Source organism: Nycticebus coucang, chromosome 22 (assembly GCF_027406575.1).
Source record: "Nycticebus coucang isolate mNycCou1 chromosome 22, mNycCou1.pri, whole genome shotgun sequence".
NCBI classification, from domain to species: Eukaryota; Metazoa; Chordata; class Mammalia; order Primates; family Lorisidae; genus Nycticebus; species Nycticebus coucang.
Window position 1 is genome coordinate 1,286,667 of NC_069801.1, and position 20,823 is coordinate 1,307,489.

The window sequence follows — 20,823 nt, forward strand, 5'->3', positions numbered from 1 at the left end:
CTCCTTAGCCTGGGAGGGAGGGGTGTAGGGGCTGTGCTGTTAACTCTACCCCCATGCTGACCGAGTTCTCCTTCTGTCCCTGCACTCATGCTGCCTCCTAGTTAGGAACTGAGCACGCAAGTGACAGGTAACGGGGCAGCCCCAGCCCCGGGAAGCCCCCACCTGTCCACTCTCCCAGCCCCCACACGGCGGGGTGAGGGTGCCAAGCGTGCCCTGTTGGATGTGTGCGATGGAGGGCAAGGGCTGGCCCCATTGTTCCCTGGTGCAGGGGGGTGTGGGGGCCACAGGGACACCACCCTGAGAGGGGTCCCCCTCCTTCAGCCTCTGTTTCACTTGCTCATTTACTCTCCGTTTCTTTCCCTCTCTCCCCTAGGTGTCCACCCCTTCTCCCTGCAGAGGTCCATCTCCCCCCTGTGCAGCCTGGAAACCATTGCTGAGGAGCCTGCCCTGGGCCCCGGCCCTATCAGCCCCTCTCAGGAAGGGTCCCAGGATCCCACAGGCCCCATAGCCAATGTGGCCAGCTCCATGGGGATGGTACTGGGGGCTTCAGTGCCCCTCCAGCTCAGGACTGGGAGCCCTGGGGTCACCGAGGAGCCCCCAGAGGGCAGATGGCAGCCGTGTGATAGTGGGGGCCCCAGTGGGGTGTGCAAGGGGGCCCCTGGCAGCCTAAAGAACAGCAGGAGCCAGCCCCAGGCCCCAGGCCATCAGCCCACAATTAGAAGGGCCAAGAGTGAGGGGCAGGTGCCCACGGATCCCCTGAGTGGATGGCTGCCCCATCCACTGAGGCCCTCTCCGGTCCCTGCCGTGTACTCAGACGCCACGGGCAGTGATCAGCTGTGGCAGCGGTTGGACCCAGGAAGCCACCTTGACAGCGTGTCCTCATCTTCCAGTATGTCATCCAATGACACTGTCATCGACCTCTCCCTGCCGAGCCTGGGCCTGGGCCGCAGTCGAGAAAGCCTTGGGGGGGTCCCTGTGGGATGCCTGGCTCCAAGGCTCCGCCCAGACCTGCCACCTGTGACCAAGAGCAAGTCCAACCCCAACCTGTGGGCTGCAGTCCAGCTGGCCCCTGTGCCCGACCAGCTGCGGCCCCGACCTCTGGCCCCAAGGCTGACAGCCCTCCACCCCCAACCATGCTGGGGCCTCTCCCCAGGGGGTCCGCAGGACTGCCCTGTGGCCACCAAGTCCAAGAGCCTGGGGGACCTGACTGCTGATGACTTTGTCTCCAGTTTCAAAGGCAGCTCCCAGAGCCTAAGACGCAGTCTGGGGCCCCTGGGCGGGGTGCAGCGGGCAGCGGGCACGGGGCCTCAGCGGGATGCCCTGACGGAGCAGCTGCGCCAGCTCACGGGCTTCCAGAGGGCAGGGGACATCACATCACCCACCAGCCTGGGGCTGGCTGGAGAGGGGGCTGCGGGAGGCCCTGGCTTCCTGCGCCGCTCCTCCTCCCGCAGCCAGAGTCGCGTGCGTGCCATCGCTAGCCGGGCCCGCCAGGCCCAGGAGCGGCAGCAGAGGCTACAGTGCCTGGGCCCGGGCCCATGGGCCCCCCCTGAGGAGGAGCGGGGCACCCCTGAGGGTGCCTGCTCCGTGGTCCACGAGCACTGTTTGGATCTGCTGACCTCTGCCAAGGGAGCCCCTGAGCAGGTGTCCGGGGCAGCTGAGGGCCTACGCCTCCTGAGACTCTGACCCAGCCAGCTTGTCAGCAGGCCAAGAGCAGGTGAGGGTGGCCGAAGCCATGCCCCGTCACCCTGCTGGGCCCACTGGATATTGGCTTCACCGGGCAGTTTCCTCATTCTTTTAAGATGTATACGTGGAGAGAAATTTAAATTTTTAGAGGCAAAACACACATTAAAATATTACCGAGCCCTTTTCACTTCAGCCTGGCTCTTGGCCCTGGACTGTGTGGTGCACACCTGTCTGTGTCCTGGGGGTGCTGGTGTGTCCTGTGCCCACTCTGACCCCACGTGTTTGCCTATCTTTAATAGTCCTGTGTATTGGACATTTTAGTCTCTATGACTGCTTGTGCACAGCTCAGCATGGGGTTCCCAGCTTGCCTGCCTGCCTGTCGCTGCTCCCCAAGTCTACCCCAGGTCAGGAAGGGCCAAGCCAGGGGGATAGTCTGCCCTGCCCTCATGTGCTATGCCCCCATGCTGGTACCACTCACCTCCCAGCCCTGCCATACCCCTGTGTAGGGTGCTGAGGATGACAGGGAGCAGGGTTGCAGTGGGAGGGGGCTGCTGCTCCAGGACCCAGGGCAGAAACTCAGTCCAAGTGGTTAGAGCCCTGAGGACAGAGGGCCTGGGGGTCCCCCAGTGACAGTGCACACCAGCCTGCTGACCAAGGCCTCCTTGTGAACCCCCAGGGGCAGTGCCTGTGTGCAGGGCAGGGCTGACTGTGGGTACGAGCCAGGGGTCTGTAGGAGCCAAGCAGGCGGTGAGGCCATGGGGCTAATGCTCTCCCAAGCAAGGTGCCAGAGCCTTTCTGCTTGGCTGGGAAAGGGCTGGGGGATTGTAGGGCTCTTAGGCAGGCCATAGGGGGAGCGTTCAGGGGTCAAGAGCAGTACTCAGCACACTGGAGTCCTGTCCTGCTACCCTCCCTCCAGGTCTATGCCCACCCCCACCCCTACCCCTGCTTGAAGGCCCCAGCTCTGGCCAGGGGGAACTTTCTCCCAGAGGCAGACAGGCTCTGAGGCCCTTGGGGCTGAGCCCTGTGGGGGTCAGAACAGGCAGTCCCACACTTGGAGCCCCATGGCCAGTGCTGCCTGTCCACTACCAGAGCTATCTGGAGCTGGACAGTGGTTTGGGCTGATGGGGGGATGGGGGGCCTCTGCCCTGGTACCCCTCAGGGAGGGAGGAGGATGTAGCCGGAACAAAGATCAACCTCAGGACTGCCAGGTCCCCTCAGCTGCCCAGTGCCACCTGGCGGCTGCTGCAGGAGGACCCTGTCCCATCCAGGCAGTCCTAGGGCAGGTCACACAGACACAACCCTGAGGGCTGGCCTGAAGTCGGGAGGAGGTGACAGGCAGGTGAGACCCCTACTTCCTGTCTCAGCCTGGAGTGTGCCCAGCTCTGCGACTCAGGATCCAGACCTCTGAGTAAAGCTGTCTGGAAAGTGACATGGGACAGCACCTGCTTGTGGGGCCTCAGTGAGGTTCTCAATCTGGAGAGGCCTGGCAGGAATGAGGCATCAGGGTGGCCTTCTCAGGACCTGTCTGGCAGCTAACGTGCCATGAATAGTTTCCATTGTGGGACATCAGAGCCCACCGAGTTCTGAGCTCACAATGGGGCCTGATTCCCAGCCAAGGCCCCAGCCAGTCACTCCAAGGGGTGCTCTTGCTGGCCCCAGGAGACATACCACATGAAGGAGGAGCCCCAGGGCTGGAGACCTCCAGGAATCTTGGAGTACTCCCAGGGGCCCCTGCTGCAGTACCCTGTACTCACCTGTGCTCACCTCAGCCACAGGCAGGGTCCTGGGGACACTGGGCTCAGGGCTGTGCACTGTTCTGAGGGTACCCGATGCCCTTGACCTCCCTGTGGGCTGGAGTCAGGAATGCTCAGAGCCAGCACAGTGAGATGAAGGATGTGCTAGATAGACACGGCAGTCTGCCCCCTCAGCCTGGAAGGAGGCAGCAGGAGACACTTGAACCTACGGGCCAGGGTCACAGGGCAGTGAGTGTGCATGTGCCAGGAGAGTTCTGGAAGTAACTGGAGGAAATGGCTCCCCTCCTGCTCCCCCCTTCCCTACTGCCCCGACATGCTGTAGATAGCCAAGGCCCCAGCCCACTTCCAAAACCAAGCACAAAGGCATAGGTGCTGTGGCCTCAACTTAAAAACTCTTATTTGGTGCATGTCTGCAACACTCATCCCAGCAGACACACATGTATATATTTATATATTTATACATATATAAAAGATTATTTAACAGTTAAATATATTCCAATACAACGTCTCACAGGACAAAAGCTGCGTCTCCCATCACAGACGTGGTGCGGCTGTGCTGGTTGGGGTGTGCGCCCCATGTCACTTAGAACAATATAAATATTTTAATTTGAATGCAGTTTCCCTGTGTGGTAAAAACACACTCCTGACAGTGACAAGCAGAACAGTCTGGCAGAAGCAGGCCCTCACTTGGCTGGAACCTCATACTTGAAGATGACACTGAAAAGCCGGCCACCCAGCCGCTCGGCCAGCCAAGCATTCTTGATGACTGCTAGCTTGAGACTCTCACAGCGCAGGGCTGCGTGATAGTTGGTGTGGACGGCACGGCCCATGCCCTCGATGACCACCAGGTCTGCACCTCGCTCCCGCACCAGCACGGCCAGCCCCTTGTCCAGGCGGCTTTGGGGAAGAAAGTGGCAGTGAGGCAGGGGCTGGGCTATGCCTAAGTAGCCCCAAACTCTGCTTCCCTGGAGGGCAGTGGCCAGCAGGAGGGCTGGGAAGACCCCAGCCTCAGTCATGAATGTGGGTGCTTCCAAATCAGCCTCTGCCTGGCAGCTGCCTCCCCCTGGCCTCCCCAGGGCAGCAAAAGCAGCTCCAGCTGAAAACACCTTGATGAGCCTTTCAGTTTTCCACCCCTAACCCTCATGGCAGTGGTTCTCAAGCTGTGGGTCACGACCCACAGGAACTGTATTAAAGGGTTGCGGCATTAGGAAGGTTGAGAACCAGTGCCTCAGGGGATCTTACTTTCCACAGATTTTAGGCCCTTCCTCTTGGTTAAGAGGATGAGGGGCAACAGACCAACGGCAAGGGCCCTAGAGACTGGGCTTCGCTCACGACCCTGTCTCACTTCAGAGGTGGGTGGGCAGGAGTACCATGTGTGGTCATCCTCTGCAATCCACATGGGGACCCTGAATCTACGCCCCCCCCCCACAGGCCCCCATGGGGACAGCATCACGGCCCCTCCCCAGGCCAGCCCAGGTCTATGGTTAGGGTGGTGGGGGGCAGTGTAGGCCTGGGGGCACATTACCTGAGGTCGAGGCATGGGGAGCTGGAGCCCGTCTGTACCAACAGGAGCCTTTCCCCTCTGAGTGCAGAGCTGCCAGGGCACGAGGTGGTCAGTGCCCCTGGAGGGTGGTGTCTTGGGAAGCCTCCCCCTTGCCTGACAACTCCCAGGACCTGCTAAGCCCACGGGGCACTCCCTCCCCATGAGAGGTGCCTCCCAGCACCACCAGCCGAGGCTTACTGGACAACAGGGTCCATGGCTGCGATGCGCTCAGCCACGATGAGGGCCTCACTGTAGGTCACGTCATTCAGGGCTGGGCCCGAGTTGCACGCCAGGATGACCTGCAGTGGGAGGGCCCAGGCTCTATAAAGTCCTTTGTTGCTGCCACCTAGCACAGAGCCAGCCTGTGCCCACCCTAGGGTCTTGACAGCAGGTCCCAGCAGGGGTGGTGCTGCCCACCTGGCCTGGCCAGCTGCTGAGATGCAGGGACTCCGGCTTACCTCGCTGCTCCGCTGACACCAGGGCAGGGCCTGCTCAGAGCTGCCCAGCCTCAGAGGTCAGTATGAAGTCACATCCCAGAAGCCTCTCCCCACAAATACCTGGACTCAAGCCCTAGGCTTAAGCAGTTGGACCCCGTATCCTGCACTGGGGAGGCTGGGAGCCATCCACCCCCCGCCGTCCCGTCTCTCCTGCACCTGCCTGCTGTGGACGAGGAACTCTGCCCACTGCTGCCAGAGCCCACAGCAGTGCCAACCCCACCACAGCAGAGGAGCCCAGGGAAGGGTCCCATCCGCCTTCTCACTCACCTCTGTCCCTCTAAGGAGTAGCTCCCTGACAAAGGGGAAGACTCCCAAAATGATGTCTATTCCACTGTTATCTGCGAAAATTAAGGCACATTTATGAGGGGGCCCCTGCAAGACAAAACCAGGACGTTCAGTTGGGAACAGGTGCATTCAAGTGATTGAGACACCACCACCCTCTGCACTTCCCCTGTAGGGGCTTGGGACAGGGCTTTGGGATCCCAGAGGCACAGTGGGTGCTAGATGGGCCAGCCTGCCGGAGCTGGGGACAGAGAGCCCAAGGAATGGTCACCATGGGAGCTCAACCACCTTGGGGGCACTGCAGATTCGATTCTTGGCTTGGGGGTCTGTGACACTAACGGGGAGCTGCTTCCCACCTACTTCCCTCTGTGACCAGCCACCTGGGGCCTCCCAGGCTCTGGGCTCAGGTCCCATCCCCCCAGGGCAGAGGCAGAGGCACCTCCACGCACCTTTAATCTCTGAAGCCACTTGCTGTAGGTGTCCACGAGCCAGGGGCGCTCTGCATGAGACACAGGACACAAAATTAGTACACTGCCTATGGCCAGGTCTGCATATGGCTTCTGAGATGCATGTTCAACTTTCTTCTCTCTGGTGGCAGCTTCTTACTGACTCCCTGAGCTTAGATGACAAAGCCATGAGCAGGGGAGTGCCTGGACCTTGACTATGCCACCGTATTCACGGCTCCAGAGAACATTCCAAACACTGAGTGTCTTAGACACGGGAGCCCTGAGGCATCCATACCTTGTAACTTCCTCTTTGCTTCTTCAAACCCAAACTGGGGGTCAGATTCAAGAACACTGTGTGGAGGAGAAAAAAAGTTAAGAAAACAAAAGCAAAACTCCAGCCCACATAGTTTAATGTGGAAACCCCAAATACAGCATTTCCCAAGCAGAACAAACATATAGCTAATGATGGGTAGTTATCACTGCCTTCTGTTTAGCAAAAAGCCCAGAGGGCTGCTGGGCAGAGGTTTTTGTTTTCTTTTTTGAGACAGTCTTGTTTTGTTGCCCTCAGTAGAGTGCTGTGGCATCATAGCTCACAGCAACTTCAAACTCTTGGGCTCAAGTGATCCTCTTGCCTCAGCCTCCCGAGTAGCTGGGACTACAGGGGCCTACCACAACACCTGGCTATTTTTTTAGAGATGGGGTTTCACTCTTGCTCAGGATGGTCTTGAACTCCTGAGTTCAGATGATCCACCCACCTCCACCTCCCAGAGTGCTAGGATTACAGGCGTGAGCCACTGTGCCTGGCCTGGGCAGAGGTGATTTTTTTGTTTGTTTGTTTTTTTTGAGACAGAGTCTTACTATGTTGCCCTCGGTAGAGTGCCATGGCGTCACAGCTCATAGCAACCTCAAACTCTTGGGCTTAAGCGATTCTTTTGCTTCAGCCTCCCAAGTAGCTGGGATTACAGGCACCCACCACAACGCCTGGCTATTTTTTTGTTGCAGTTTGGCGGGAGCGGGGTTTGAACCCACCACCCTCAGTAATATGGGGCCAGCACCCTACCCTCTGAGCCACAGGTGCTGCCCCACTGCCAAGTACTTTTTCAATTCACGTAGTAAATACCATTCAATTCCTACTGTATGTGATAAACATGCATTTGGATTTTGATCACTGAAAATGTCAGACTCAAATTCAAACCCACACCCCAAGGCCTCCATCGTACAGCACTGCAGGAAGGGCGTAGGGCCTGGCACAGCCCCAGGGCACTGTGTGCTCACCACTAAGGCCTCAAGATCAGGAAAGCCTGAGGAGCACCAACTGCCTAGTCACCCCTCAGGGCCCCCTACCCCACCTTCTCATGGGCAAGGCAGGTGGCCCCGGCTGGGGCAGCCTTGGATGGAGTGGAGGGGCTGTGGGATCACCTGGCTGGCCTCACAGACACAGAGAGAAAAAAGGCCAGGGCAGCCGGGACTGCAGGTACCTACTCGGACACAGCTTTGGCCCCCCAGTCGAAGACGTTCCCTGCCAGAAGGCCTTTCACCAGGGCCAGCTGCCTCTCCTCCCAACCCAGCGAGTCCAGGGAGTGTACTGTCTTCGGAAAGCACTTCAACGCAATGCCGTTCTCTTTCTGCTTTACCTGTGGGACACAAAACGTTGGATTCTGAGTGGAGACATGTCCTAACCACACTCCCAGGCGTTTTCCAGGGTCCTCAGCAGAGCACCACTGAGGAAGGACCCTGCACTGAGGCTCTCACAGCTCACAGGCTGTGCTCACCCTGCAGGGATGGAGCCCATACACTCAATGTTCCCTCCGGAGCCTGAGCACCCGGATCACACTGCGGAAGGTCCCTGTTGGACTCAGTAGGCAGGGGCTGGCAGTGCCGCTGCTGTCAGCCCACAGCTGCATGGTGCTTCGAGGACAAGACTGGGAGAGCTTTGGCCCCCATATGCCTGAGCAGTGGCCAAGAGAGAGGGCGAGGGTGGACAACATACCCCCAGGGCACCCAAGGCCTAACGTCCACACTAGTGACACCCTGGCCTGCCCGGTCCCCTGTGTGAGTGGCGGGTGGGTGAAGCAGTGTGACACTAGTCCTCAACAGAAGGGATCAGGAGACCCAGGAAGAGGGTAGTGTTTCCAGGCTCAGCTATCAGACACAGGGAAGCAAAACTGATCCCAGGGATGCCAACCTCGGGGCTCTCAGCCCTCAGTGCAGGGAGGAGAAGTGGCCTGGGGTGCCTAGGTTCCTGGAGGCGAACAGAGGGAAGGCACAGGGGTCTGAGGCTCCCTGGGGAGCAGGAATGATTCTCCACTCTTTGCAGCTTCTGGGTGACCCTTAGCTCCCACAGAAGGTGGCGGTGCCTCTCCTAGAGCCCACTCCCCTTTTCTCCCTTCACTACCACCCTGCAGTCCTGCCGGTCTCTAGTCATCTGTGGGGTCACTGTGGTAGCCCTCAAGACAGATGTCCAGCAGCCACCGTCAGCAGAGGCCCTGGCTAGCAGCAGCTCCACCACACAGTCCTGTCACCAGCACTGAGCCATGACTGAACCAGCATGGCCCCAGACAGGACAGGATGCCCTCGCCACAGAGATCGAGAAAGGCGTGAGCAGAAGCCCTTGCTGGCACACACCTGCCTGGGAATGGATGGCACTCACTTTAGAGTAGGGGTCCGGGAAGTTGAACTCGTTCAAACAGTGCTCCCTTGTGTCCAACAGGCTGCGCACAGTCAAGGTCCCGTAAGCGCTGGGGACAGACCACAGTGGAGGCTGGCTAAGCAAGGCAGAGGCCTTGAGGGCAGTGGCTGAGTACCCATGTGTCCACACACCCTCAGCCCCACCATGGCTGTCTTCACACAGTCCGGGAAGCCCAAGGTGGCCTGGGGGGTGAGGAGGCCGCGGGGGTCCCCACAGCTGCTGAGCCTGCACCACAGCCCCCCAGGCCCCTCCTCAGCAGGGCTCTGAGAGCCAACAGTACCACCATTCCTCACAGAGGTGCCCGCAGAGGTGGCCGCACACCAGGACGGTGCACACTTACAATGGCTGCTGCCTCAGAGTCTGAAGCTTGTCCCAGTACTTCTGTCGGAACTTCTCCGCCCTCTCTGCAGCATCAGCAGAATCTGGCTGGCTTGCCACGGCACGCTTCACAACCTATCAATAGGGCAATCGGCCATTGGCGGCCTGCTCCTCATCACCAGCCAGCTGTGCGGGGGCATAGGTGTGCTCAGAATAGTCCCTCCAGAGCCGCACACAGACTCACCCCGTCTAGGGCCTCCTCAAAGCAGGTGAGCCAGTACTTGCGGGCTGGGGCGTCATCGGTGAGGTCGACTGTGTCGGGCACATAGGAGGATGGGTCCAGGAGGAGGGGCAGGTTGACCAGTGGCCTCTCCAGCCGGTCCATTTCCAGTAAGTCGAACTGGGAAAAGAAGAAGCAATAGGGTGGAGACATAACCTCGGTTCCTGGAAGACCAAAGCATCCCCTTGTAACTTCCACTTTCCCTGTAAGATGGGAGAGACTGACACTGCCTCACTCTGGGGCACAGACGTGAACCCCTGGCCAGCAGCCTGAGCCAGACGCTACACTCTGAAATGGGGCTCCGTCTGCTCCAGAAGACTCCCAGCATGGCCCTGTAAGCGTCCACCCCCACTACCCCTCCAGTTGCCCCTCTGACCCAGCACCTCCACAGTGATGATCTCCCTGACTGCTCTGGCACCAACTCACATGGCTTCCTATACCCCCAAATGCCCAGACACCCACCGCTTCCCTGCTCCTTGGTGCCAGTGTCTGCTGCTCTCACTGCGCACCAATGCGCCCCACTCCCCAGCACATTCTCTGCACAGGGCTACAAGTCCACATGGCGTGTTGGCCCCCAGGCTGCACTCAGTGAGGGCCGGGCCACTGTGTGCTCAGCACACAAGGCCCCTGCATGTTCTCAGATGACCACCCGACTGAGGCGCTTTCTACTGTCTGTTGGGAGAGCTGGACTCCTGCAAGTGCACCAGGCCCCTCCCTGCCCTCCAGGGCTGCTTCTGAGGCCCTTCAGGGGTGCTTCCGCCTGCAACTCTTGGGGTTGGAGGCAAGTAGGGGCTGCCTGGATGGTGAGATCTACCGAGAGGAGAAACACTTTCAAAACATAAAAACACACCCACGTGAAGCAGGGAGAGCTGCTACATCTCCAAAGTCATGAAAGCAAGGTGACAAGAGCCATCTGTGAACCACGGCGAGCCCCTCGGCTGCTGCCTTCCCTGCGGGCCTGCCTGGCGGCCCTGGGCCCTCCCCACTATCCTGACAGATGGGACTTTCAATCTCAGCTCTGCCTCTTCTGGGCTGTGTAAACCCGAAGCAGCAGCTTGGTCTTTCCACACTGTGATCCCCGACCCCTTGAGGACACCAGGGGCAGCTTAGCACGAAATAGATGCCTGCCAAGGTGGCTCCTCTTCATAGCGGCATCACCAAAGGACACCTCCAGGTCGCACTGACAAAGGATTGCTGCCCTCCCAGAATTTAATTTTACAATTGCTAAAGCAGGAATCTGAGCAAACATTTGACAAATCGCAAATAGGCTGGCAGACACCAGGCCCTCTTCCAAACACCCATCCTCAGTGATGAGTGGGCCAGGAGCCTGTGTTCTGCCTGCTGGGGGTCCTCCCACCTGCATCCGACCACAGCAGGTGCAGCAATGCTTGTGCGGCAGGCGCAAAGCCTGTGTGCAGACACCACGCTGTGTGAGCTGAAGGAGTGCTCCTGAGAAGTCATGACCTGATCTGGCGTGATTCTGAAAGTGTTCCCACCTACAAGAACCTGTATCCCTGCATCCCCCAAAGAAAGGCAACGAGCAGCTGGTCCCTGAAGGGGGTGCTCTGACCAGCCAGGTGGCCAGGTGGCTGCTACTGGGCTGCAAAGGGAACAAACCAGCCAGGATACACTGCCCATAGCCAGCCCCCAACACGGGTCCTGCATCTTCCTGCCTGCCAGCCCCAAAGTGCTCTGCTTTGCTCAGGCCGGGACAAACCCACCAGCCAGTCCTATGCATTTCACCCCAAGTAGGGATTTGAGGAAAGGATCCAGAACCTTCTGAGGAGAGCAGGTTCCTGTGACTCCAGGGCTTGACCCTGACCTGGCTATGGGCTGGGGCCCCTGATCCTCCCTGAACTAGTATATTCTCTGCAACAGGGGCTGGGCCAGATACTGAGTTGCCGCTGAGTTTCACAAATGTGACAGCAGACGCAAACTCGAGGGTCAACAACAGCAAGCTCAGATGTCTCAGGATAAGCCCGGAGGACTCTGCGCTCAGGCCCCCGGGCCGCCGACAGCGGGCTCAGACATCTCAGGATAAGCTTGGAGTCTGTGCTCAGGCCCCAGGGTCTCAGGTGTCTCAGGATAAGCCTGGAGTCTGCACTCAGGCTCCAAGCGTGTCATTCATTAGAAGGGCACCTGTGCACTTGTCACCGTGACCGGGCTGTTCTCAGGGACCCTGATGGTGAGGCGGTACAGACTATTCACTCAGGATGCCGACAGCCAAATGCTACTCACAGTGCCGCTCCTCGCCCGCTGCGTGGGGCCCAGTTCAGGCGCAGTGCTCATCAGCCCGGAGCTACCCGCGTAGTTCTCCCCCCAGCTGTACTGGTTGGGGTCTGGAACGAGAGGCCAGTGCCCGGGTCAGCCTTGCCCCTGATCCGGGGCGGAAGAGGGGCAGGAAAGGGCACAAACTTACTGAGTCAGCCCTGAGGCCTCAGCCCCCTCCCACCGCTGCTCTGACCACAGGCTGCGGCCCACGTGGCCAAGCTGCCCACAGGGGCAGAGGCTGTCCTACTCACTGTCTTGCTCAGCCCCTCTCAGGAACGCGCCGATGGCGCCCAGGTAGCCCTCGTGCCTCAGGAACAGCGCCTGGACTTCCCCCTGCCATGGCCAAAGCCCACGTGTAGCTGGTCAGAGGCCCCCCTGGCAGTGAGAATTGCTCTAAACCAAGTTGACACGTGTCTCATGCTGCATGACCCCCCAATGCTGTCTCCAGAACACTGGGCAATGGGCCTGCACCTGCTGGCTCAAGAACCTGAGTTGAGTCTTCCATGGGGAAAAGCTGCTTCCATGAGATTAACCACCATTGAGATTAACCTGCACACTAAGGGCAGGCCTGGTTGGCAGGCACAGTATGGTGTCTCCAAGTGACACTGACCCTTGTCGATGGGGAGACTGTCCCTAGAGTGACGACCATTGGTGACACGCCCAGACCCATAAGCAGACACAGTACCACAAAGTGCAGGGAATCTATGCTGGCCAGAGGGAGGAATGGGTGGGTGCCAGGCTCCCTGGTGGGCCAGGGTGGGCAGTTGGCCTGGAGTGGTGTCTGGCACACAGCGTCCTCTGACCCACTCTGGTTCAGGGCTGGCACTTAGCTGCTCTGGGAGACATGAGGGTTGGTGTCAGGTGACTGGGGTAGAAGCAGCCGCAGTGCTGGGGAGGCCGCACCATTACCTTAGAGAAGAAGTTGATGCTGTAGGTGATGGTGCGCATGGTCACAGGGTGGCCCCGGATGAAGAAACCCCCGAAGTATACTCGGTCCAGCTTGTGCAGCCGGGCATGGAGGCAGGCAAGCTGCCCAATGTCATTGCTGATCATGTGCAGCAGACTCTTGGCCATATCCTCCTTGGAGAACTCTGCAGGGTAGAGAGACCACAAGAGGTGTGGGCACTGTTGGGGGGTGAGGGAATGGGGTGTGAGGTGTGAGTGCTCGTGGAGGGTGGGGGAGGAGGGTATGAGGTGTGAGCTCTGATGGTGAGGGATGGGGTGTGAGGTGTGAGCACTGATGGTGAGGGATGGGGTGTGAGGTGTGAGCGCTGGCGGGGGGTGGGGGAGATGAGTGTGAGGTGTGAGCTCTGATGGTGAGGGATGGGGTGTGAGGTGTGAGCACTGGTGGGGGGTAGGAGACGGTGAGTGCTGGTTGGGGGAGGAGGGTGTGAGGTGTGAGCTCTGGTGAGGGGTGGGGGATGGGGTGTGAGGTGTGAGCTCTGGTGGCGGGGGAAGGGGGGAGGGGCAGAGCTCCAAAGCACAGGGCACGTTGACAGGTGAATCACTCCTGGATGGATCAGGCTCTGGTTTCTAAGGTGGAGGGGACCCAAACCACTTGTAACTCATAGGAACTGCCCATGTAGTTTCTCCCAGACGGAGACTGAAGATGTCTACTTGTCTCCATGGTCTGAGCACAAAACAGGCCTGCACTACACTGAGCTGCAGGGACCTGGTGGGTAAGGGTCGTGGGCGGACTCCTGGAGCCCATCTTTCCAAAGAGCTGGCATGTAGATCTGATAGCCAGTGGTCAGACTGGTGTCCTCAGGATCCCAAGTGTGCCACTGCTGAGGTCCCAGAGAACTGCCTCTGGCCCTCACAGTGACAGAGGCTGTGGAGGTACCTTGGTCAGTGGTGGCTGACTTCCCGAAGCTGCTTGCAATGAGATTGCCACTCAGCCCCAGGGTCTGGTGGGCACCCCCGTAGATGTCCTGCACTAGCATGTCCACGTTTGTGTGCTGGCCCTTCGAGGCCAGGTGCAGTAGCTCATCGAACTTCTGCAGGGATAGAGGGGAGGGAGAGCTTTGCAAGCTGAGAGCTGGGGGACCCCAGGCCCTCCCACCCTAAGCCCACAGAAAGACGCTGCCCCCGCAGCCCAAGTTCAAGCAACCCTTTTTTCCCCATGTGCCACCACTGACAGGTGGTGAGCAGAAGCCCAAGTTCAAGCAGCCCTCTCTCTCCCATGTGCCACCAGTGATGGGTGGTGAGCAGGACTGTGTGCTGCTTGCTGGGGGTTGCTCTAGTCACCTGGACACCCATCCTTCAGAGCCCAGTGCACTTAGGGAGGCCAAGGATGGAGCCTCTTGCACAGCACACCCAGCCAGGCAGTAGCCTCAGGCCACACAGCCTCCAGTCTGCCCTGGGAGGCCAGAAGCCCCCATGCACCCAGGAGCACCCCGTAGCTGGAGCCTACCTTGGTCTTGGTGAGCAGAGCCCCTAGGCCCCAGAAAGTGCCACCTCCAATGGAGCTGCCGCCAACCCACTCAAATCTGTCTTCAGTCTCCACCTGGGGCAGGACCAGGGTGGCCACATCAGCAGGGTCGTGGGGGGTGCTGTGGTTGGAGCACTCCCCCCCATGCTGCCAGGGTGAGGATGCCCCTGCAGGCCGGACTGGGCCTCACCAATGCTGGCAGCAGGGGCCTGCAGTTTGGGCCTCGTCTCCAGGAACGCCAGTCCCTGACAGGTTTGTCTTTGTCCCTGGGCACAGCACTGGCTCCACACAGAGCAAGGGCTTAACCAACGATGGCTGAATCATTCATTCAGCCCTTGATGAAGCCAACTCTCACCTTCACAATAGAGACTCCAGAGCCAATATTGACAAGAAGATAGGGGAAGATGTTGGGGTGGTTTGTCTGAAAGCGGAACTCGGGGTCAGAATCCTTCTGATAAACGAAGACCTCCTGTGGGATGTTCCTCAGCACAAAGTTGCAGCCCTTTATCAAACATGTCATCACATCCTCCTTGTCAACCCTGAAAAGGAAGGAGCCCGGCCCCTTAAAGAGTCCAAGCCACAGACAGGGACTGACCACGATCAGCAGAGCCAGGCTGGGCAGCATCCCTGCCTGACGTGGTCACCTGCAGACACGGCTCCCAGGCATAGCCAAGCTGAGGCTTCTGAGAGCAGCGGCTGCCGGGGCAGCTCACAACGCACTGACAACTGTCCTCCCTGCAGCTGCCGGTGCCTGCAGGAGTGCCCGGGGTGTGTGTGTGTGTGTGTGTGTGTGTGTGTTTTCCTCACCCGCCAGGCCCACTCACTTCAGCCGCAGCTTTTCCTCAATGAGGTCCTTGAACTTGTACGCCCCGCCTCCCGTCGCCTGGATAACCTTGGTCTCGGTGTTGACCAGGTGGTCTTTGATGAAGTCCAAGCAGGCCTCAATATAGGTGTTTTCAAACTTAATGAAATGCAGCCGAGCAGTGATCTCTTCCTGAACGGAAATCTCGTAGGGTGGCTCGTGATCATGTTCCACGTCCTGGAAGAGAAAGTTGGGGCCGTTTGCATCCACCTGGAGATAGGTGAGGCTGGGGCAGCAGCTGCAGTTCCCAGGCAGACTCCAGGGCAAGAGAGGAGGGGCCAGGACTCCAGAGACCCCAGGGCTGCCCGAGAGTGAGAGGAAACCTCTCTAACGATCTTGAGCAGGTGCAGACATCCCTGCAAGGGGGCTTGAAGGGACACTGAGCACAAGAGAGCTTTCTATACGAAAAGACTTCCCGAACAGCTAAGAGAGCTGCGGGAGTGACATAGAGAACCGCCAAGTCAGGGATGACAGGGAAGCAGCTGCCTGGCCCCAGGCCACTGGGTCTGCCCATAGGTGGCCACAGCACAAGCTCACCTTTCCTGAGTGGTCAAAAGACCTCACTTTGGCGACCTTGTGTTGCACCGTTGAATAGTAAGCCAGCTTGGTCAACGATCCACCTACAGGGGGAGACACAAGCCAGGCAAAATTTAGGTTGGGATGGAAGGAGGCCTAGGCATCCACCCTTCTTTGAGATCTCTGGAGTTTCCAGATGTCTGTCTCTATATCCTGGAAACCTGGAGTCTTGTGGACAAGGTGTTTGATGCTACTTGGACTTAAAAGCCCTGTGGGCACAAAACAGAGGAAGGGGAGAAACAAAGGATTGAATCAAAATGCTTTGTTTCTTTTAAAAGTTCTTTCCAAGGCCAGGTGCAGTGGCTTTTACGCCTGTAATCCCTGCACTCTGGGAGGCCAAGGCGGGTGTACTGCTTGAGCTCAGAAGTTTGAGACCAGCCTGAGCAAAAGCAAGACCTGTCTCTAAAAACAACCAGGTATTGTGGCAGGTGCCTGTAGTCCCAGCTATTTGGGAGGCTGAGGGAAGAAGATTGCTAGAGCCTGAGAGTTTGAGGTTGCTGTGAGCTATGATCCCACAGCACTCTACCCAGGGCAAGAGAGTGAGACTCTGTCTCAAAAAAAAAAAAAAGTTATTTCCACCTTCAGGTGCTAACCCCAGTAAGTTCAAGATTCTTCATTTCCCCTGTGGCACTGAGTCCTCTACAGAGCAAATGAAACCAGCCCATTTCTGGGAGACCATGGCAATCCTTAATGGTTTAAGAAATTTCAGTTTCAAGCTCTGATCTTGTTGATGAACCAAAGCAATAAGCCAAGAAGTGCAGCATGTTTTCATACAAGAAGTACACATCTGACCACCCATCTTTTTCAGAGAACTCGGGGAGACAAAAGGGCTAGAAAGGGGCGACGCCTGTGGCTCAAAGGAGTAGGGCGCTGGCCCCATATACCAGAGGTGGTGGGTTCAAACCTGGCCCCAGCCAAAAACTGCAAAAAAAAAGGGCTATGAGGCTGCACCCCACCCTCCAGGAGCTCTGAGCTGGAGGACACAGCCCCAGCCCCAAAGCGGCCAGAAGAATCACACAGAAGCCACCCAAGCCCCCCTACCCCCGACAGAGTCTTTCTGATGTTCTCAGGAAGCCCTGCAGCCCCACACATGTTGTGATCAAAGTCTGAACTACGTATCAGGAAACAGAAGATAGGACTTTATTTACCTGAAATACATTTTAGAGGAAGTTACAATAAAAAGATTCTGAAACAAGGCATTTTTAAGTATGGACTTCAATGTGCTTTTTTTTTTTTTTTTTTGCTCACTCTTTACCTGTGCTAGAGTACAGTGGTGCCATCATAGCTCACTGCAGCCTCCAGCTCTTGGGCTCCAGCATCCTCCTGCCTCAGCCTCTGAGTAGCTGGGACTATAGTGGTGTTAGCCACCATGTGCAATTTTTTTTCTATTTTTGGTAGAGATAGGGTCTTGTTCTAGCTCAGGCTGGTCTTAAAACACCTGGCCTCAAATGATCCTCCTGCCTCGGCCTCCCAGAGTGCTGGCACGATGGGTGTGAACCATCAAGTCAGTAAATGGATTTGGAAACACCAAGGCATCCAGGTGTTAAAGCCGTTCCACATCACAAAAATGAAACCACCTTTTCCAAGACTGATGGCAGCCTGTCTTGTGGAGCCACCCACCAGAAGGCATAGACAGGTCTCCCAGGGTGGCCCTGTGACCTGGATGGCCCTGTGACCTTGCCTCTGCCAGGACCCTGGGTGGCCCTTGTGTGGTTTAGTGGATGTATCCCAGGGAGTCTCATCCTTTCCCCATGGTCTTATGCATCCTTACTCCTCCTCCCTACCTGAGCTTAGCCTGGCCTAGCTGAAGAGTTCCACTAAAACACATGTGGTCTATGGATAAATCATTTTCTAAAAACACAGAAGATACTAGAAGATATATATTTTAAGAGCCTGGTCAAAAATCACTATAAAAAAGTTCCCAAGTCACAGAAGTCCAATTTCAGAATCTGTATTCTTTGGGTTACTTTTAATTCACATGCGAAACAGGCCACAGCAGAGATGGGGGGTGGATGAGATCCGCCCCACCCACAAGCAATGCCTGCTGAGAAGCCGGTCAAGGCAAGATCCCCGCCTTCCTATTCCCCTCTCCCGGGAGGGAACCGAAAGGGGCCTGGGGTGTGGTAGGCCGAGTGCAAGCGAGTTTAGGGTGGTGGGACTCCTGGAAGACCACACCTGACAATGAAGTCACAAGGCTTGCTCTCTGGTGACTCTCCAGGCCAGCCTATAGTCCAGTTGAGGCCAACAGCATCACCTGGTTTAAGAAGCTTCCCAGAGGTGAGATCACCTGTACCCTTCAGCACCTAAGCCAAGACCTATGTCACCCTGGCCCATGAGGGCCAGTCTTCTTTTGCACCGTCTTTCCTCTGTGGATGCCGAGAAGGGCAAGTCAGTCCAGCACATTACCGCCCTGCGGCCCCTCCTATCTTACATGCTCCCTGTGGGACCCTCCTTGCAGCTCACAGAAACCTGAAGTCAGAAGTTTCAAGCAAGCATGTTTTGGTAAATAAGACCAAAGGGTTCAAGGTGAATCAACCCAGGTGACATGGGTACCTCTAACCAAGAAAGGGAAAGGGCTTGCCAGAACACAGAGGAGCTGAGGCTTCCTGGATGCAGGGTCATAGGCCAGGGAAGAGGAAATGGAAAAAGCCTGTTTCTAAGCAACACTTAGATGAACACAATGGCTTTGCAGATCCTTGGGTTATGGAGCTGTGACCGCCCAGCAGCAGTAGTAATAACAAAGGTCTGTCCTCAGTAACAGTAAATATGTTCTCTTAAGAACCAGAAACATAGGACCCAGGGGAGAAACTTTCAAAGAGAGGAAACAAATACCAACATTAAATAGATCCTTTTGAAAGTCCTTCTAACTCCTGGGCTCAGCAGGAAAGGCAGGCCAGTGCTCTAAGGTCCTGCAAAGCTAGGGCAGCCCTTCCTGGACAGCTGTAAGTCTGTGGCTCCAACCACACAGAACACCCATGGTAAGCTCCGTTCTCTTAGCTGTTCCCCAGAAGACTTATGCAGGTTAACTGCAATTGCATTTCAGAAACATTCAGCCCCAACTCATTCCCATTAACATTCTAGAACCCGCAGTGTGAGGGCAGCAGAACAAAGTCCGGCGCCTTTCAAAGCACACACTCTATTGGGTGTGGGTGGAGGACTCAATACTGGGGGAGCAGTGGCTGGGCAGCCTCTAAGGAGGCTCACTGTGAGCAATCCCCTGGGTTTGGCCCGCAAGCTCACCACCTCCACCCAATGTCCAGTCACCAAGTTCTGCCAGGTTTCCTTCCAGATGTATTTTCATGCTCATTCTCACACTTGCCACCAGTCCAAGCTCCCCCTCCCCAAGCGCTGTCCCTCATAAGCTCACTACAAGATAGGAACCAATGACCCAGGCCATGTTTCCATTCTCATGGCTCCCCACTTCCCTGGGGGATACTTTCCTCCCTTACTGGGGCACCTCAAGGAGAGAGTGACACCTCAATCCCAGAACACCAAAGCACTGAATGTCTTTAATGCACTAGAAGCAAAAAGCATGGAAAGAACAGCTTTGGCCTGTTTCTGATGCCCAACTTTTCCAGAGGTGGGAAGCAGGCAGTGCTTTGTCTATTCAAGTATTTACTAAGCAGCTAAGACAGATAAGGTGTCCTATTAGGGGCTGAGGCTTCAGGACACAAGACACCACTCTGCTTTGGTGGGCTTCACTGTTCCACACTGGCAGTCACAAGCAGGCAAGCAAACTCAACCTGTAGCTGAAATCAGGGCTAAGAGGATGTGTGCCAAGCCTTAGTGGTCCCTAGGTGCTTCTCCCAGTGAAGCCCTCCCCCCTGAAACATGGGCAGAGCAGCAAAGCAAGTGGGGCAAGCTGGGTTCCAATACTGGCTCTGACACCCACCAGCCAGGTGACCCTAGACAAGTTCTTCCATCCCTGTCTGGAATCACTGCACTTCCTCAAGGGGTTGGCGGGCCGTGTGAAGGAGTCAGCAGCGTGGGAGGAGGTTAACTGCAATTGCATTTCAGAAACATTTAGCCCTGGGCACGGTCAGGACTGAGAGAGTGGCCCTTGGCGTGAGGGTCTGCAGCACTGCCCCCAGGAGGTCCTAGAAGCGCTCAGCCACCTTGAAAGCCACTGGAAGGCACCGGAGGCTTCGAAAACGGAAGGACAAGGTCAAAGTTCCACGTCCATGGTCGCCTGCACTCGTGCTGGAGGACCACACTCCAGAGAGCGGAGCCTGGGGTGGAGCTAGCCTGTGGGCTGGGCCCGCGGGCCACAGCCGGGCAGGCCGCGGGAATGCGGGGCCATTGTGGGGCCACGATCGTCCTCATCTCGGCTACAAAGGACCCCTAATCTCAGGCTGCCGACCGGTGGTGGCGGGGGGCGGGCCTTCCCGAGGAGGATTCGAGCCATTCTCTACGCAGGCGACGGGGGACACAGGCCTCCTGACTCCCGGACGGCGGCACGGAGACTACGAGGCCCAGCGTGCCTCGCTCCGGCCCGCGCAGTGTCTCCCGGGAGCTGTAGTCCGGCTGCCGCCTGAGCCCGCGCGCCTGCGCCTCGTGGAGTACGAGGCCCGGGAGGATGCGCGCGGGACCGCGCGGACTGCAAGGCCCATGAGGCTGTGCGCGGGGACCGCACCCCCGCCCTTCGTCCTTCTCATCGCCCCCGCCCGACTGCCCGCCGCCCGCGCCCCGCCCGCGCCGCGCCCGCGCCCACTGCCAGGCGCACGGCTACCTATGTCGATGGCGAAGCGCTTGGCGTTCTCCAGGTTGCGGAAGATCTCGTCGGGGGGCAGTGTGATGCTCTTGTCCAGGCTGTCCCCGCTGCTCCCGCTGCCGCTCACTCCACACTCCGCCATTTTGAAAGTGCCTGGCCAGCCTCATCAGCCATGGAGATATATGCGCATATATTTGACTGTTAAACGCCCTCTGCGCATAGATTATGCTAATGAGGCTCCGGCCCCGCCCCGCTCGTTGCTCTTGTCCGCTGCGGGCGGGCTCTGGCCAGTCCTGGGCAAGGTGTCCGAGAGGCCTGAGGCTGTGGGAGGGCGGGCACTTATCCTCCAGAGATCCAGCAGCAGCGCAGGACATCTGGCGTAATGTTCTTTGACCAAGCGGACTAGGCCGCACTCCAGCTGCCGGGGAGGACGCCTGGGTTTGCAGACTCTCAGACCTGCCCTTTCCAGTGTGTGCCTGC

The 20,823-nt window shown here is 57.8% G+C and overlaps 2 protein-coding genes across 4 annotated transcripts in view; one reads left to right on the forward strand and one right to left on the reverse strand.

Annotated features, from left to right (window-relative positions):
* The window catches only part of PLCH2 (phospholipase C eta 2), a 66,592-nt gene extending 64,703 nt beyond the window's left edge, over window positions 1–1,889 (forward strand). For both annotated transcript variants that reach the window (XM_053575200.1, XM_053575199.1), the window contains one exon: window positions 374–1,889. In XM_053575200.1, coding sequence (XP_053431175.1) covers window positions 374–1,683 — 1,310 coding nt within the window. In that variant the 3' untranslated portion in view covers window positions 1,684–1,889. The remainder of the gene's footprint in view (window positions 1–373) is intronic.
* Window positions 1,890–3,822: 1,933 nt separating this feature from the next.
* PANK4 (pantothenate kinase 4 (inactive)) lies at window positions 3,823–20,527 on the reverse strand. 2 transcript variants are annotated; one of them, XM_053576438.1, is made up of 19 exons: window positions 20,362–20,527; window positions 15,594–15,676; window positions 15,019–15,233; window positions 14,550–14,733; window positions 14,177–14,269; window positions 13,607–13,760; window positions 12,673–12,854; window positions 12,015–12,096; window positions 11,731–11,831; window positions 9,457–9,612; window positions 9,235–9,347; window positions 8,856–8,943; window positions 7,688–7,839; window positions 6,501–6,556; window positions 6,209–6,258; window positions 5,745–5,849; window positions 5,179–5,279; window positions 4,963–5,031; window positions 3,823–4,334 (listed from the first exon to the last, which is right to left on the reverse strand). In XM_053576438.1, exons 1-19 carry the CDS (start codon window positions 20,483–20,485, stop codon window positions 4,121–4,123), a joined length of 2,322 nt encoding a protein of 773 aa, XP_053432413.1. In that variant the 5' UTR covers window positions 20,486–20,527; the 3' UTR covers window positions 3,823–4,120. The 2 variants fall into 2 exon arrangements, with proteins under 2 accessions (XP_053432413.1, XP_053432414.1); XM_053576439.1 differs by lacking the exon at window positions 6,209–6,258 and having other exon boundaries at window positions 5,745–5,815; window positions 20,362–20,491.
* Between the last annotated feature and the right edge of the window lie 296 nt (window positions 20,528–20,823).